The 17,473-nt window shown below is 50.6% G+C and overlaps 8 protein-coding genes across 8 annotated transcripts; 5 read left to right on the top strand and 3 right to left on the bottom strand.

Annotated features, from left to right (window-relative positions):
• Positions 1 to 70: 70 nt before the first annotated feature.
• aglA (putative alpha-galactosidase) lies at positions 71 to 1,714 on the top strand (the record flags this gene model as incomplete). Its single annotated transcript, XM_057101225.1, has 1 exon — positions 71 to 1,714. One exon carries the CDS (start codon positions 71 to 73, stop codon positions 1,712 to 1,714), a length of 1,644 nt encoding a protein of 547 aa, XP_056960855.1.
• A 449-nt stretch (positions 1,715 to 2,163) lies between these two features.
• N7533_004574 (phytanoyl-CoA dioxygenase family protein) lies at positions 2,164 to 3,106 on the bottom strand (the record flags this gene model as incomplete). The annotated part of the gene is made up of 2 exons (XM_057101224.1): positions 2,164 to 2,858; positions 2,890 to 3,106. The coding sequence occupies 2 exons, from the start codon at positions 3,104 to 3,106 to the stop codon at positions 2,164 to 2,166; spliced, it is 912 nt and encodes a 303-aa protein (XP_056960854.1).
• Positions 3,107 to 3,960: 854 nt separating this feature from the next.
• N7533_004573 (Het-C domain-containing protein) lies at positions 3,961 to 6,284 on the top strand (the record flags this gene model as incomplete). The annotated part of the gene is made up of 4 exons (XM_057101223.1): positions 3,961 to 4,045; positions 4,099 to 4,246; positions 4,317 to 4,475; positions 4,529 to 6,284. 4 exons carry the CDS (start codon positions 3,961 to 3,963, stop codon positions 6,282 to 6,284), a joined length of 2,148 nt encoding a protein of 715 aa, XP_056960853.1.
• A 1,939-nt stretch (positions 6,285 to 8,223) lies between these two features.
• N7533_004572 (uncharacterized protein) lies at positions 8,224 to 9,246 on the top strand (the record flags this gene model as incomplete). Its single annotated transcript, XM_057101222.1, has 2 exons — positions 8,224 to 8,383; positions 8,663 to 9,246. The coding sequence occupies 2 exons, from the start codon at positions 8,224 to 8,226 to the stop codon at positions 9,244 to 9,246; spliced, it is 744 nt and encodes a 247-aa protein (XP_056960852.1).
• Positions 9,247 to 9,531: 285 nt separating this feature from the next.
• On the top strand, positions 9,532 to 11,916 carry N7533_004571 (uncharacterized protein; the record flags this gene model as incomplete). The annotated part of the gene is made up of 1 exon (XM_057101221.1): positions 9,532 to 11,916. The coding sequence occupies one exon, from the start codon at positions 9,532 to 9,534 to the stop codon at positions 11,914 to 11,916; it is 2,385 nt and encodes a 794-aa protein (XP_056960851.1).
• A 946-nt stretch (positions 11,917 to 12,862) lies between these two features.
• On the bottom strand, positions 12,863 to 14,299 carry N7533_004570 (uncharacterized protein; the record flags this gene model as incomplete). The annotated part of the gene is made up of 2 exons (XM_057101220.1): positions 12,863 to 13,696; positions 13,763 to 14,299. The coding sequence occupies 2 exons, from the start codon at positions 14,297 to 14,299 to the stop codon at positions 12,863 to 12,865; spliced, it is 1,371 nt and encodes a 456-aa protein (XP_056960850.1).
• Positions 14,300 to 14,900: 601 nt separating this feature from the next.
• On the top strand, positions 14,901 to 15,704 carry N7533_004569 (syntaxin family protein; the record flags this gene model as incomplete). The annotated part of the gene is made up of 1 exon (XM_057101219.1): positions 14,901 to 15,704. The coding sequence occupies one exon, from the start codon at positions 14,901 to 14,903 to the stop codon at positions 15,702 to 15,704; it is 804 nt and encodes a 267-aa protein (XP_056960849.1).
• A 417-nt stretch (positions 15,705 to 16,121) lies between these two features.
• On the bottom strand, positions 16,122 to 16,571 carry N7533_004568 (uncharacterized protein; the record flags this gene model as incomplete). The annotated part of the gene is made up of 3 exons (XM_057101218.1): positions 16,122 to 16,211; positions 16,274 to 16,386; positions 16,445 to 16,571. 3 exons carry the CDS (start codon positions 16,569 to 16,571, stop codon positions 16,122 to 16,124), a joined length of 330 nt encoding a protein of 109 aa, XP_056960848.1.
• Positions 16,572 to 17,473: the final 902 nt, after the last annotated feature.

The following is a 17,473-nucleotide window of genomic DNA, read 5'->3' as shown; positions in this document are numbered from 1 at the left end:
ACTACCTAGGTATTCCAAATCTTTCAGATCCTGTTCCTGTTCCTGTTTCTTCGTCAATACGGAGCACGTCATGCCGAGATCTTCAACCCGCTGGTCCGTTCCAGTTAGCATGGCTGGCCTCTTGATGGTCCAATCGCTTCCTGCTCAGGTCTATGCATCAGTATCTAACCCGGATCTCCTTGCGGCTCCGCCGATGGGCTTCAATAACTGGGCCCGGTTCCAATGCGATCTCAACGAGACCCTCTTTACCGATACGGCCCAGGCTATGGTCAATCGCGGTCTTCGTGATGTGGGCTACAATCGCCTCAATCTGGATGATTGCTGGATGACGCATGAACGTGCCACGGACGGATCACTGCAGTGGAATACAACACTGTTTCCCCATGGCATTCCGTGGCTGGCCAAGTATGCCAAAAGCCACGGCTTCCACTTGGGCATCTACGAGGACGCCGGTAATGCAACCTGCGGCGGCTACCCCGGTTCCTTGGGCCATGAAGAACAAGATGCCGAGAGCTTTGCCAACTGGGGCATCGACTACCTCAAGCTCGACGGGTGCAATGTTTTCTCTGACGAAGGCCAGCCGCTGCGAGACGAGTATCGCCAGCTTTATAGCAAGTGGCACACGATCCTGAGCGGCATGCAGGATCCGCTCATATTCTCCGAATCCGCCCCGGCGTACTTTTCCACCAATGCCACGGACTGGGCCATGGTCATGGACTGGATCCCCGAGTATGGTGAGCTGGCGCGGCACTCGGACGATGTCCTTGTTTACAGTGGAGAAGGGAGTGCCTGGGACAGTATCATGGTGAATTACCACTACCACACGCTGGTGGTGCGCTACCAGCAGCCCGGTTACTACAATGACCCGGATTTCCTGATTCCAGATCACCCTGGTCTCACAGACGTGGAAAAGCGGTCTCAATTCGCACTCTGGGCTTCGATGGGTGCGCCGCTGATTATCAGCGCGTATATCCCTGACTTGTCGGACAGTGAGATCGAGTTCCTGAGCAACAAGGATTTGATCTCTGTAGACCAAGATCCGCTCGCTCAGCAATCGGCTCTAGTCAGCCGCGACAGCGATTTCGACGTACTAACCCGCTCCCTGGCAAATGGAGACAGGCTACTCACCGTCCTGAACCGAGGCAAAAAAACCAGCAAGACAAACATCCCCATCGCGCGGTTGGGACTGGACCCCGGCTGCACGTATAAAGCCCGCGATCTCCTAACCGGGACCGTTTCCACCATCAAAGACTCGGTTGATATCACCCTGGCTAGCCATGCCACCAGCGTGCTCCGCATTACACCCCCACGGAAATGCACCACCATCACGCCAACCGGCATGATAATCAACACAGCAACCAGCCACTGCCTAACCGCATCCTCCACGGGCGTCAAGTTTGAATCGTGCCAAGCCACCGATTCCCAGGTCTGGCACGTCTCCTCCCACGGAAGCAAACTAACCCTAAGCCTTCTCTCGGATAAATCCAAGTGTTTGGCGACGAGCGACGGCGGGGTCGCCCTCGCATCATGCAATGGTGGATCCGGCACAGCATGGTCCCACTATATGACTGGCCACCTGCAGAATGATAAGGGCGGTTGTTTGACGGAGTCCGGCGGGGATGGTCATCTGGGGACGTGCAGTCTCGAACAAGCGGGTCAGATCTTGGGATTGCCGAGTGGCGTTCGTTTGGCTGGGGGTGCTGCCAAGAAGTAGATATTCCTAAGCTTTTGGGTTGTATGGGCCCAATGCTTGAGTGAGGCTGCATAGTACAGTACAACGTAGCATCATTGTCTATAGTCTGAAGTGGGTCCCGGGGAAATAGTACTATAGAGGATCTCAAGAAGTCAATGATTGTACATATTGATAAACTGCTCTCTTGCTAGCTCCGGTAGAATTAGTAGTTATTGACAGGATAAAAGAGAGACTGGCTCCAGTTATGCGTACTAACAAATGTGTCAGCAGCTGGCAAATTCCTACCAGATCCATTCATTCAAGTCTATCGAAATATGAAATTCGTAATCCACATGAAGTAAAATAATCTCACAATAATCATCCTCATCAAATCCCCAACTATACAATCCATCTAGAGCAGTAAAAGCCAATGCAAGTTCACGCTTAAATCAACCAGTACCCCAACTAGCATCCACCTCCCAGGAATCTATCTACCCCTGCAAAGAAAACCCGACCCCCTCCCCAGTCCCCATACCCACAAGATTCGCCCTCATCCTCTCAGGCCTCTCCCCAAGCCCAAAAGCCGCATCCTCCCCACTAACCCAAGCCCCAACCCCATGCTGCAAAACCGCCGTAGCACGCACCTTCTTCGTCTCCGCATCACTCGCATCCGCAGCCTTCAGCCCCAAACTCCCATGCAGCGTCAGCCGCGTCTCCTCGCCACTCGCAGGTTTGGCCTTGTACGTCCCGCGGTGCAGGATATTGCTATCGTAGAAGACCGCGTCGCCGGGCTGCAGCGTGACGACCAGCTGGTTCGGCATGTTAGCCTCATACGGGTCTGCATTGCGCTCTGCGTCTGTGCGCGCGCGCCGGTGTGACCCCGGCACAACGATTAGCGAGGCGTCTGGGCATAGTGCGAGATTATACTGGGCGTGTGACTGGCGACCGCCGGGGGATTTGGCGGCTAGTTGGGTGAGTTCTTCATCTGCGGTTGCGGATTCCGGGACGTCGTCGCGGTGCCAGCGGAGTTCGAAGTCTTTTGTTTCGGGGGCGACGAGGAGGTTGAAGAGTTCCATTACGAGGGGCTCATTGTTGTTGTTGGTGGGGGTGGGGGTTACGCCCATTAGTTCTTCGGCGACGGCGAGGATGGACGGGGAGAAGTAGCATTTTGCGAAGGATGAGCGGCCTGGCATGGAGGGGTGGAGGAGGTGCTGGACGCCCCAGATTCCGCCTTCGGAGGCGGGGGGTGGGGTTGAGGGCCAGGGGGGGGAATTGTTTGGGGACGGTGCGGAAGTGTGGCCAGCTTCCGGTGCGGGTTTTGGTGGTGGCTTCTGTTGCGATGGTGCGGTAGTGGGTTATTTCGGTGGGGGTTAGGAGGTTGCGGACGACGACGAAGCCGTCGCGCTGGAGGGCATCGAGGTTGGGTGTGGACATGGTGTGATGTTAAGATGAGGTGAGGTGAGGTGAGGTGAGGTGGATGAGGTGAAGGGAAGCTTGGAAAGTCTGGAGAAGCCCCGTGTTTATATGATGTGCGGGGTTGAAGTAGTATAAGATGCTACAATGGGACTGCGACTGTGACATTTAGGATTTTTTGAATGGTTTGTCAATGCTACTGTGGATCCGATGTGACCTCCACAAATTGACAATCTGATTGTCCATTTTTCCCCCATTGCCCCTCATCTTAGGGCAAAGATCGGATCGTGGGGTGAATCGGAGGCTCTGGAAGACATTAAAGTCCGATGCCCCCACTGAATTGCCCTGCGAGGTAGTATCAGTACCTAGGTACCTTAGAGTAGGGTGTCACCAAGCTTGCAGAAGCTTGACCTGCACATAATAAATAGTACTAGTACTAGTAATGCATGACAGCCGACAGCTTCAAGCTAGCTTGGAACCGATACTCTATAGTATGAAGAGTGCTGTATACTTCAAGTTTCAGTGGATCTGCCCCCGCGGAACGGAAATTGATACATGGAACTCCCTATTCGAATCCATGGATATCTTTAAAAGGATCAATGATGTACCTAGGTATAGACTACATTCATGTGGACTTGGGCCATTGTGATACCAACATTGATACAATGTTGGGCATTCAAGTCAGCTCGCACTTGTTGTGCTTGTTTGTACTGCCCCTCCCACGTCATCGCGGACTGCCAAGATCGGCCTGAGACACAGAGAATCGTACTATCTTTCTCTTTCTCTCTCCTCCTCTTCCTTTATTTTATTCTCTAATTTCTTAGGAATTCATCGTCTCTCCTTGACCCTTTATCCATATTCACCTTCAGCCCACCATGCCCCTCCTCCGAGCGGGCTTCCCCGCCCTGATAGTGTGCCTGCTGCTGCTATTACCCCAAGTCCACGCGTTTGGTGCCGGAAGTATGTCTCTTCTTGTACATCTCATTACCCCTTCAAGGTGCTGATATACACAGACATTGCCTCAATCTCCGCCGTCGAGGGGAAAAACTGGCGCCATGGCGATATCGAAGATATCCTCAAGACAGTCGCATTCATCCACGGGCATAAATGGACGTCCACCATGATCAAGCGCGTATACTTTGGAAATTGGTTGCGCGACTAGTAAGTCTGCATGTTTCGCTGGAAGGAGGAGGGGGCGTGGGGAAGACCTTAAGCTAACACATGCCACCAGTTCGCAGGCAATGGATGTCGGGACCCTGAAAAATCTCCAGGCCGAAACAATCCGTGTGCTTGTGTGGGTCCTCTCGTTCCTGAGTTTCGGCTATGCGACAGCCGAATTTGAAGTCACCTCCGATCGCCTCGGGGTTTATCGGCCAGAGGAACATATTGAGTATGTGACAGGGTGAATCTTTCTCAGGGGAGTTTCCGCTAATTGCTTTCCAGTAACCCTAAAGATTACGCCGACAATGAGGATGCGCGTCAGTACGATAAACGCCTGCGACCCCCGGTCCGCAATGTTGAGCTGGAAATCGATCCCGAGACGGGAATGAAGAACTATATCGCTAATGAGCGCGGTGACTGGGCTACCAGTGCTGCCTATGTCAAATTCAGTTTAAGCCGCAGTATTCACTACGGACGCATGTACACCAATGGCGGAGGCAGTAAGGGCAAGGAAGAGGATCTTTGCGAAGCACTCAGATGCCTCGGCCAGGGTCTCCACACGCTTGAGGACTTTGCCGCGCATACCAATTATTGCGAGCTAGTTCTTCGTGAGATGGGCATGCACAATGTGTTCCCGCACACCGGCACGGCCACGCAATGCAACGTTCGTGGACACCATGTCTTCCCACTTGTCACCGGTACCTTTGGCATGGTTGATTTCTTTCACTCCGTGCTGGGAGAGGCCACCGACCACTTTACTCAGTCTGAGGTCAACGAGATGGACCTGGCACTGGGTGATGCAGAGAATAATTCCCAGTCTAATAACTCTCTTGGTTCTCTTACTGGGCTTTTGGGCAAGATTCCGGGTACAAGAGATCTCGTCGCTGAAGCTGAGAACCTGAAGCATCAGTCCGAAACACAGGAGACCCTCAATCGCTCTCGGGGGTCGCATATGGGCTACGCAGAGACCAGGGGATCTCGTGCTGCGACGCCTCAGCCTTCATCTGGTAGCTCTGGCCCAGGTCCAGGTCTCAGTGGCATGCCAGATTTCAATCCCCAAGAGACAGTGTCCAAAATCTATCCCATTCTGGCCTTCCGCGACAAGGTGGTTCGCAAACTCAATTCAATCATCGAAAAGGTTCCCGGGCTCGAGTCTCTCATTGAGAAGATCTCGGAGACTTTGACTGTCTTCATCATGTCTCTCCTAGCACCTTTCGTGAGACCCCTGATCAACGCTGCCTCGAAGTCTTTACAGACCGGCTCTGCGGGCGTTGTCGAAGCATCAGGAAAGCACCAATATGAGCCCTGGACTGATCCCCACTGCACCGATCCCACCCACTCGCTACTCTCCAAGGACCATTTTGCCAACATCCTCAACGAACCCGCCGGACAAGTTGCCTCTGTGATTGTCAAGTATGTTGCTCCCCGCGTGCTCTACGCCTGGCAACACCCTGACGTGCCCGAGCACGAGGTTCTTAACGACTGCCTGCGCGTATTCCATCACCCCGTTCTCCGGGATATGAACAACGAAGCGCACAGGTCGATGTTCGAAGCCGTCCAGAACTGGGCTCACTCTCGTCCCGATCGTGGCGCCAATTTGAATGACGTACTCAGCTCCGAGGGCGTCCGTTCAGGCAAGAACACCGGTGGTGTTCCTCACACGCACGGTGGCGGCCAGGGTGGGTTCGCTGCACTAGGCGGTAACCATGGGCATGGACATGGTCACAGCCAACAGGGACAACCATCCGGTGGTCATCAATCATTCTTTGGGTTTGGCCAGTCACAGCAGCATGGACAACAACAGTCGCACTCGTCCGGTTTGCCTTGGGATAAACTCTCCAGTCTTCCGATTCCCGGTATGTCGAACTTGAATAAGCTTCACGGTCTTGAAAGTAAGATCTCCAACTTCATTCCTGGTGGGCTTTCGCACGGCTCGTCGAGGGGTGTTGAGGATGATGGGGCTGGGAATGCGGGTGGGGATGGATCACAGCACCAGCATGGTCAGCAGGGGCATGGAAATAGCGGATATGGATATTAAATTGGCAAGATGATCATGCTGTGTATGCTTTATGAGGTTATGATAGTTTGTGGTGCGAGGGCGTGGTAGGGGTGGACTCATTTGGATGGTGCATCTAGCTAGGGGTTAAAATGTTAAGATACTACTAAGTACTCTAAAGATGAAATAGATACCTAGGTATGGTTAATTCCGAGTCCGAGCACTAGCCCTGGGGCTTATGACATCTAGTAATATTCCAACCTTAGAAGCTGAACTTTTTGAGGGTCACTCTAGCGAAACCCCTCTAATATTGTCGCGGGTGATCAACGGGTCCTGGTCGTGGTGGTAACCCTACCGAGGCTACCTAGGTAGGTGGTGACCAGGACATGCTACCAATATGCTAGTACGAAGCACGTAGTAAGAAAGAGTGTATCAGGGGGAAATGACCCTCAATGATATTCAGTAGCAGGATAGCTCTATATATGCAGATCACGTGCGATACATATGTAGCACCTGGGCAGCTAGTAGTAGTAGGCTATCTTTTTAAACCTCTACCATAATAAGATTTAAAATCATATTTCCGTTGGAGTCCCATTATCTTACTAGTAGCTTTAAGTGTATCATCTAATTAGACCTCTTCTATACTAGTAACACCACTCTATATCGTACTTTAACTGATTACAGGCCTGAACGCAGCAGCGGCTTCATTTCCACACCGTGGCTTCATTGTGACGCCTGAAAACCCGTACCGCATCGTACCATGGGTCATCTTTATTGGGTCAGGACAGAAGAGCATTACCCAATACTGGAGGTTTAGTCGTCCAGTCATTGATGACTTTTTCACGTAAGAATACACCCGCAAAAATATATTATCAAGTTATGAACCCACAGCCACCAAAGAATTTTTGACGACATAATAGCTTCGGATACAGGAAACAAGCGCTATGGAGAGAATCTACAAGACTCTTAACGAGAAGACGGATGTTCCTATGTCAAACGAGGAACTGTCTGAATCTGAACACCCTATCATGTACTAGTAGTACATTTAAAAAAGGTGCTGTATGCGTATTATCACGGGGTCGGCCCTAATTAGAATATAATAGTAGTTTATACATACTTCAAGGTTTTTGGCGACAAGGTGTGGTGCGGTATATATGGCTAGTATAGGGTATAGTTAGCTTGTGCTAGTAGGATCTATCCGATCAGATACCTAGGTATACTATCAGTTACTGAGACAGTTAGCACTAGCAGATACCTACTGAATTACCTATCCGAAGGTGAGAAAATACAATCCTAGCCTCCTACTGTAGTTCGTGGTTATACACCTACAGCACCTTTTGTAAATAGATAGATAGGGTGTTCAGATAGCCAAATGGGGAGTCCACTTAGTAGTGCCCGACGGATATCAAGCCTTGATCCACCCACTGCCAGTTCAAATGTCTGATATGAAAAGTCCTAGGGTAATATAGCCATAGCTTGTTCCTCCTTCAACAGCCCTGCCGGGCTAGCTCAATCGGTAGAGCGTGAGACTCTTAATCTCAAGGTTGGGGGTTCGACCCCCCCCGTTCGGCTATTCCTACAAAAATCACCTGAGATATCTTTTTGCCAATCGTGTAAAATGCATCGGGATAATTGGTTGGTACTACTGGTTGATTTTTTGCCCGGTCGCATCACAGATCCCACTACTAAGAGGGTATGGTATCGAAATTTAAAAGACTTTTTCAGTTTGAACTACTCGGTAAAAGCCTTAGCCATTGTAATACAATAGATTCAATCGTTCCACCGTGAAACATCGTGGTGGCCGAAATTCTATCCCGCCTAGCCAAATCTAGCAAATATCACAAGATGACGACAGCTTGGTCTAATATCCTTTCTCTCATAAATTGGATGTATGCCTTCAAGTTACCCTTGTATGCTGCTTCTATTACAGCTCATCAGGCAGTCCTCTGTCCATATCATACCGTTGAGATCCCATTTAAACATGTCGCAGTCCACACCCCCAAGGGGGGTTCTCCTTGTAGGCAGTCTCCCTGTGCCTTCCAATGAAGATGCATTCAAGTTGTGTCTAGCTCTACCCGGTCATCTAGCATCGATCCCCGATGGTGAAATCGGAGACAGATACAATTGGATTGGGTGGCAGCGTGAGATTTCCCCAAAGAAACCCTAAGATTTACACTTGGCGGCGTTCTACTTCCAAAAGACCACGCAGGAATATTCACACAAGACGATGTCAAACCATCAAAATATGACCAAATTGCAAAGGAGTCATATCAGATTTGGCCGTCACGGTATCATACCGCCCGGTGTGCGATTTCGAGTCTCGCTCCCTTCACCACATGCCTGTATTCAAGGCCATGTACGACCGGAATTCCAAGAACAATTGGAGCCCTTCTACGAGAGGTGAACTTACGATGAAATAGAGTCGATCGTTGAAGAGATTCCTGCGGAAGACTTGGCCCTCCAGTTGGACCTCTGTTTTGAGGTTACGTCGCTAGAGTATGCGCGAGGTCGACTGCGTGATGAATTCTTTAAGCCATACTTTTCTCCAATATACGATGGCCTCCTGAGTCGTATCCAGCGCATGGTAGCTCATATCCCTGCCAATGTCCCACTGGGTATTCACCCCTGCTATGGCGACTTGAATCACGCGCATTTCATCGAGCCCGACGACATGGGGATGGTTGTAGACTTTGTCAATGGCATTGCCAAAACAACCTCGCATACAATTGACTGGATTCATTTGGCTGTGCCTAAAAGCAGAGACGACCCGGGGTATTTTGCACCTTTGGCCCGGCTTCATGTTGGCACACGGGCAAAGCTCTTTCTTGGACTGGTACACTTTGATGAGGAGGAGGGGACCAGGAGAAGGATTCATACAGCACAGACTGTTGTCAAGGATTTTGGAGTGGCAACTGAATATGGTTTTGAAAGAACTCCGGCGGAGCAGTTGTCAAGCTTACTTCAGATTTCAAGAGACGTGACTGTGGGCGTGGATGATAGTTAACGAGTAGTGGAGGTGAGTTCGGCATCGAAAATTGGGATCATGAGATTAATTTTAATTCAAAAAAAGATAAAGAAACAGGAGATACGCGATGAAACAAATGAAAACGAGTTGAAGATCTCGCCTGGGAGTAGAAGTAAAATGTGATGGGTCAATCTCGCGTTTGTAGCCCCCCCCCACACCCAAGCATGTCCCAGGGTGGACCGCCTGCGGTGGAGACCGACTTTTTTGTCCATGGTACTTCACGACCTTATTTTATGTTGGTATCCGACCACCAAAACCACAATCATGCCCGCCAAGTGGCCCAGCATACCTCCAATTGAGGATGAATGCATTGATACCATCGGGCTGATTGAGGGTTTCAAAAATCAATACATGGAAATATGCTCGCACACACTGAAAAACCCAACTGCGACGGCTCCGGCGGGCTATGTTATGGGCCTGATGTTCCACGCAAATAAGGTCATTACTCTCTTGGCTGAACAGCTTCAATCATCCCCGCAAAGGCAATTGGTCTTGGTGGGAAATAATCCCAGCTTGGAACCCCAGGCTGTTTCAGGCCCAAGTGTAACGCTTCCCACTACCCCAGCCCTTGGGTCTTCGCGAATCGCCGCGCAGGCCAGTGCGAATGGCATTGAGGCCCACGCGGTCGCTGGGAACACCCGGGATCTGAATCATAGAGATTTCAACGAAACCCCCCAGGATTATAGCCCGGAGGTTATCCCGACGCGCGACGAGGAACATGTTGACGACCCAATGGACGAGGAAGGGGGTGAGAATGGGAAGGGGGAGATTCAAATCGCGACATCCAAAAGTTGCAAAGAGAATACCGAGAAAGATGAAGCCGCATATCGAAGCCCGTATGTGTTTCAACCTGATTCTAGTATGGCCAAGACCGCTATGGCTCATACCCCAAGGGCTGCGGGTACCACAGTCAACATCGAAATGGTAGATATCAGCATGACTGAAAGCGACACCGTCGACAATAGATTAAATGACCCGCTCAGAGAGGACATGTTAATTGCTGGGGACGAGGACCCAAACGAAGAAGGCGAAGACTACTTCTTCTACGATGACGGACTTGACGTGACGTCTGTATTGTCATCGGATATCGCAGTGACTGAACATAACAGCCCAGTATCCGAGGAACCACTCACAGCACCGATACTGTACACTGGCCCGACTTCCTTCAGAGTACGCTGGGAATGCTCTGATCCCCCATACGCAGCACAGGCATACCAGCAATACCACCAAGACCCCCATAAAAAGCCACTAGCCATCGTTATCGATTTGAACAAAGCTCTGCACACTAGCAGCGACGAAAGATTGAAGGAGAAGTTGATCAAGACCGTTCAAGTTGACAGATCGGGGGACTTGGATGTGTATCCCTGGGACGGGGCAAATACGGAATACCTTATCCAGAATGCCCAAAGCTGGTTTCCACACCTTAGGAGAGGTGAAGCTGCTCGGGTACCAGGCCGCTATACTACAGGTGTTGATTGTCAAAATCCTTCATCCGAGGGAGGCTCAGCACCAACAAGTGTTGTACAGGTATTACCATTTGCCCTCAGGATCTGTTGGAAAGGATCGCGTTCTCCGTACAAAGACTGGGACTCCGACCGTGCAGTACATTCTATTTCGCAGTTGATCACATCTGCTCTACAATCAAGTCGCAGACCTAGTCTGACGCAGATGAAGATTTATTATATCGAGCACCGGCCGGAGCTCGGGGACATCATCATCTATCCCAATAGCCACTCCGAAAGGAAAGAGCTCATCAAGTATGCGCATTCCTGGATACCAAACCTCGAAGATGGAGATTCTGCCTGGCTTCCAGGCTTTTATCACACGGACACCAACGGCAAACCCACGCCCAAACCATTTGATGATGTGCATTTCCAGCCATCGTCGCTGCTTGGGATAGCTTGTTGTCCATTTTACATTACACTTCCAATGACTGCTTGGAAAGAACAGGGAATGTCTCAATCCGAAATGAGGGACCGAATTGGCACCGCGCTGAAGCAGAGTGGCGATCCCGAAGTGGCCGCAGTGAAAATCTCAGGTGTTGTTCACCAAGGCGAGACTGGGTTGTTGCATGTTCATCTCAACTCGATCGAAGACCGTGACCTGCTGCAAAGGAATATTCATGAGTGGACTCTCAGGGTTCTCAACAATGCCCCAGCTCATGCCTCGCCAACTGCAACGAAGCCCACGGAGAAGGATACGCAGAGGAGAAAAGAGGACCAGAGATCGATTATGTCAAACCAGAGCAGGAATCGAGATCCCATACCTGGTCCTTCTTATACGCTGAGCAAGCCAGTGGTTCAAGGGTATAATGGCACACAGGACAGACCGGTACCTCAGAGGCTCAAGGATCAAACCTCCAACTCGCGGTCTTTCAACCCGCCTGTCGGACCAGCCGCGCTCGAGCAAAATGGTATTGCTACACATAAAAAACCGGAACCCCAAGGGCCTGGAGATCATACTCCCAATACCCCATACTTCCACCCATCACGATTGCAGCAAATTGATGCACTGAGAAGATCGGAGCCGCGCGAGTTTAATAAACCTCCTAACCAGACGCCTCTCAACAGCCCGAGGTTGCCAGCTGCACCCAATTACAATGGCCCATCGAGAATACCGGAGCCTCGAGAGCCCAATCAACCCCCCTAACCAGACGCCTCTTAACAACCCAAGGTTACCTTATAAACCTAACTACAATGGCATACGGCGCATTTCCGGGCCACAAGAGCCAATTGGCCAATCAGCTAATCAGCTACCCATTGACAATCCAAGAATTTCAGCACCCTCCGGGCACACTGGCACACACCTCAGACCCGAACCTCAGGAGCCTGAGGTTGTACTGGCCCCGAATCCTCGACCATTCAACCCACCAAAAGGTCCAGCTGCAGCCCCAGCCCGTGGTGGCAAAAGTACAAAAGGAAATCGCAAGCCAGACAGACAGAACAAGATGGTCCAACAGCGAAACAATTCAAATCAACTCACCCCCCCAGGCCAGGAAATGCCGAGCAGGGCCAGAAAACGAAAGCAGACAAAAGACGCGACGCTCGTCACCGGCAGAAAGCTCGGATGCGAACCCCCCAAAATCAGTAATTTAGTGAATGCAATGCATATGGGAAGAAACTGAAGGAATAGATGTGAATTTTCATGGGTTTTGTCTAGGCGGGTTGGAATAGAAGGATCCAATATCTACAAGCACTTGAGCTGCTCCTCAGGCCTTGATCTTTCAGACAACGCTGAATTCGCAAATGAATAAAATAGCTTAAAATTTAAAGCCTGCTACTACAGTAAATTTAGTTAATGTCAGGTAAGTTTCTCATAATCACCGTTCTGGAGTGATTGATCCATTTCGGATCTGTGCATTAGTTGATGAAGATGTTGATATTGATTAATAAATTCTAAGATACAGCCCTAGAAATAGGGGCGTGTAAATATAAGAGACAAGACCTATTTATCCGAGACACCTGCCCCAGCAGGGCAACCCAACCCAGTCATCACTCATAAGCTACATGAACCAAAGTAGCATCCTATACTCCATTTCCATCCATATGTTGGAGATAATGCAACGCTCAAGAAATTTCCACCTCACCAGGCCAGATTACAGCTTTGTTCCTTCACGCCCACTATCACTTGGTCGTCGCGGACGAAGGGGTCCCAATGATGGACCGGCAGCCTGGCTGGGTCCCGGTGCGGAAGTTGATGTTAACTGCGAGCGAGGCGATTCAGTACCAGCCGCGCTGGCATTAGTGCGCATGCCTCCTGCTCGGGCACCGTTGTGAAGGCGGGGATTCATGAGCCACTGAACTTGCATACGAACGCTGTTGACGGCGGCATTCGTGTGGGCCATATCCTCTTTGATCCGAAGACATTCATTCATGATTGTCATGCTAGCACGAGCATCGAGATCCGTGAGAGCGTGCGACATTTGGCTGACTTCCTCGCGCAGGGATTCATGAAGCGAGAGAAGGTATGTCGTGGCATTGGATGAGAAGACGTTCGAAGAGTTCATCGAGTCATCAAGATCATCAACTTGATTCTGCCGGCCTCTTTCGCCTTCAGCAGCGGCTCTCCCGCTATTAAGATGGCCCTCACTCGCGCGGGCAGACTCAAGCAATTTCGAACGGATATTTGAAAGCCCGTCCTCGAATATTTCGTTTCTTTGTTGGAGGTGTCGCATTGTCAATTCAAGAGAATTTAACCGGGTATTCTGGGACTCGAGATATGGTCCGATGGAGACTAGTGGACAAGACTGCTCATGGGCTGCGATTTCTGCCCGACGGATCTTGGCTGCACAACCGTATTTGGACGCCACGCAAGGGCTCACAACTTCGGTACATGTTTCAATATGTTTTTTCAGCTCTCGCTGAGGAATTGTAGTTCCACAGTCCACGCAAGTCGTTTCTAGACTGGGGCATAGCTCTTTATCATGTTCCTGGATAACGACTTTGGTTAGCAAGGCTACCTCAGCGCTGGTAATTGGTGATCAAGGGATACGAACCTCGTAGTCCTGTTCCATTATATCCTGCTCGCAGCGCGAGCACTGATAATAGCTATGCATGCACCTTTCCTCCTGCTGAAGATCCTTTTTCCGGGTCATCTTATCACAAGACTCGTCCGGACACGGCATGAGCCGATGCCCGCAGTATTTATCCACATGCGACTGGATATGGCCTCGCGGAACGATCTCCTGGCAGCCCTCCGCAAGGAAAGGACACCGCACTTGGATCTCGTCGCACATGTTTATTAAAAGGCGGGGGACGTTCGTCGAGACGTGGCTAGTGGGGGTTCGGCAGGAGGGACACGGAAACTCTTCCGAGTCGGCCGAGCGGAAGGTAGTGATTGCGGATCGAAGGCATTTCTGGCAGAAGACATGATCACATTGTAGGCGTGCTGGTTGTATTAAAGGACAGTGGCAGATTGGGCACATCAGATGGGAATCGTAGCTGGAGACGAAATCAAGGGAGCGCAGGTCGACTGGCATGTCATGGTCGCTATTGGCCTCGGAGTCGAAGGCCAGAAAGTCCTGGATATTCATGATGCGCGGAGGTAAACACCCGTCTCAAATTCCATGAAGCTGTTTCGCGTAGTCGAGAGCCTTTAGACGTAGGCGTTTTGAAGAATGAAGACTTTCCCGGGGGGATTGCGGTGAATTGCGGTATTAGCTCGTGAGATGCGGCGGATATTAGGCGGGATGTAGATGCCGAGGTCAAGGGCAGGTCGATCACGAGAAGTAAAGGGCCTCTTAAAGATGAGACTTAACCAGAGACGATCACTCAGTGTGTAAAAAGAAAGGGATCTCAAGTCCGAGACCAAAGAGGCACGAATTCAAGGGGTTGCAAGTGAGTAGAAGAAGTAGAAGAAGGGTGGAGTTGCGGGGAGGCAAAAGGCGGCAGGCCCAAAAGGAAGCGGCAGATCGCAGACCCGCGCTCGGTCATGTCGGGGTTGCCTTAGCTGCAACTCTCGTCTCACCTCACTTCATTCCACCTCCATTATCTCCTCCAACCATCTTTTGTCCCGACTGATTAGTCCAGTCGATTCGACTGGTTATTTCTCGCTTTGACCATATATTCCCCCGGGGGCGCTCAAATACCCCAATACTCGTTTCACGACCAACCCCCCCGTCTGACGCCATCGCCATGTCGAACCCATCTCAGCTCTTCCTTCTCGCTGATCACATTAAGCTCTCGCTGCTCGAGCGACAACGTGCTATCTCTCTTGATCTTGAACCCAATGCGCAGGATGGCGAGATCTCCCGTTCCCTGGACTCCCTCCGAGAGGGCATCCAAGCCGTTGAAGCCGAGCAGGCTCACCTCGCCGAATCCAACGACAGCACCGGCGCCGCCGCCCTAAAGGACCAACTGGGCCCTCTCAATGCCCAACTCCGAGACCTCTCCTCCCAGTTTTACGGCACTGATTCCGATTCTTTCAACCAGGATGCGGGTGTTACCAACCGGCCCGGAACATCGCCCGATCTCAAACAGCCCGTTCCACAACATCCTCCATCAAAATCGGTGCGCTTCATGGATAATTCGGCTGCGGCTGCGGCTGTACAACAGGAGATTGATGATGAAGAACGTGATCGCCGGAATGTTTTCCCATATCGCGATGAGCCTTCACCTGTTGACCAGTCTGATTGGTCGAATCAGCAGATCCATGATCATCACTCGCAGGTGATACGCGATCAGGACGACCAGTTAGATCGGCTCGGCGAGTCGATTGGCCGTCAACATGAATTGAGTATTCAGATTGGAGATGAGCTGGATGGACATGTTGCGCTGCTGGAAGGGGCTGATGACGATGTGGAGCGCCATCAGGGTCGTCTAAATCATGCGCGGAGGCGGATGGATCGGATTCGACGCAAGGCAGGGGATAACTGGAGTATGATGACAATCATCGGTCTAATAATTATATTGGTTATCCTGATTGTGATTCTGAAATGAGATAATCGGCGGGCTCGGTTTCATCTTCTCTGTTTAACCCTATATGTTGCGAGCGGGCGTTTTCTTTGGGTATATTATGGGATAGCTCTCTGTTTTGCCTCTTTGGCCTCTTATCAACTTGTTCCTTGGCGTTGGATTGATCCTATTAACATGTCGCCGGTTCCCCTGGTTGAAATTCTACTTCTACATTTACAAGCACACTGTTGTGTCTCTTCGATCTCTCCATTTGCAATATCGTAAAAAATAAACATAAACATAGACAGACGCATGATACCGGAGCTGTCTGAGTCTCACATGAAGGACAACCTGAACCTAACTCAGTCGCTGGGACCTTTTTCTCCCAATACCAATTGTCTGGGTACCACCTGGGCAGTGCAAACACCTTGAACCCCTGGACATAATGGATAGCTCAAGTACCTAGGTAGCCTTTGCTTTCTTGGCCTTCTGTCTCTCCTGCAGCTCCTGAAAGGCCTTATCGTGTTCGACCTCGCCTCGGTCAGCCTTGACCTGATAATCCGATATATTAGTATTTGCTTGGCTCGACTCTCCGGCTGGGACTTGATTCATACATCAGCCTCGCTGTTGCTCGCAAGGTCGGGCTCCCATTTTCCTTTCCCTTCCTTGGCCCTCTTCAGCTGGGAAACCTTTTGTGCTTCGTAGATGTTTGGTAGGTCATCACGGTCTGCAATCCGTATTTAGTAATTTTGCTTAAACGCTGTTGCGTTCGCGGGGTGGCTCACTCTTATCTGATTCCTTGAGGCTGAATCGTGGGGCAGAGGTGTGGATTGTAGCAGTGGGTGTCGACCGGATGAAGAGGGATCGTGGGATTTGACGAGTGCTGTTTCGAAGAGGAGTGAGGAAAGACATTATGAACTTGAAAGTTGCGACTGGAATTCTCCTATTGGTGTCTAGTAGGTGATGTTAGAACAAGTGGCCGGAGAGATTGGAGGTATATAGTGTTCAGCGGATGAGCAGCTAGCGATGACGACTCCCCCCACAGCGAAGCTCCAACGCCATACTATGCTCATCATGAGAGCAAAGGCCCACGTACCGATAGTCAGAGAGTAGTAGTAGTAGTAGTAGTAATAGTACTAGTACACCTTTCACGATAGTGCTGGAGGTGTCTAGATGGTGGAGGGGGTGTTGGAGATGAATGGATTCAGGACCCTAAGTTAAAGGACCGGCTCTAGAGCTTGGAGAGTTTAAGCAGCAGTAGCCACAAGGCCCAATTAAGGCATTTCCATTCGTGATCCCTGGCCAAACGGCCGATTTGACTGGCCATAGACAATCGCTTTGGCAGCCGTGACGTCAGCAATACCTAACGGTTGTTCGGGTTGGCGGAGAACAATCGCAGCAGTTCGGTTATCCATTTTCATTCATTTGGATATTACAGTATGACTTGACGGAATCTAAGCCATCACCTATTACGGCGAGGTATTGGTGTACTGTACATACTCAGATATCGGTACGAGTGCTAGCACATAGGACAGCTTGAACATGATCAACGCTGTCAGGCTGGCAGCATTCCTTCCCGGGTGCATCAGATACCATTCTCGCCCCCGGAGATCGCAGGAGTCATGGAATATCATGACATCACGAATAACACGGCCGATCGGTGACGCAGGGGTACGGATGCCATGGTTTCTTTTTCTCAATGCAGGGGATACTCGAGATATACAAGATATCATTATGGTGGATTCCTTTCTCCACAGCCGTTACGCTGAGTACCTACATAGAATGAAACTTGAATATAGTAGGAATCGTTACAT

This window comes from Penicillium manginii, assembly GCF_028828005.1.
Source record: "Penicillium manginii strain IBT 31320 chromosome Unknown utg000004l:1.0-7231830.0:1.0-7236170.0, whole genome shotgun sequence".
Lineage (NCBI taxonomy): Eukaryota > Fungi > Ascomycota > Eurotiomycetes > Eurotiales > Aspergillaceae > Penicillium > Penicillium manginii.
Note: the sequence above shows the minus strand (reverse complement) of the source record. Positions and strands in the feature narration are given on the sequence as shown.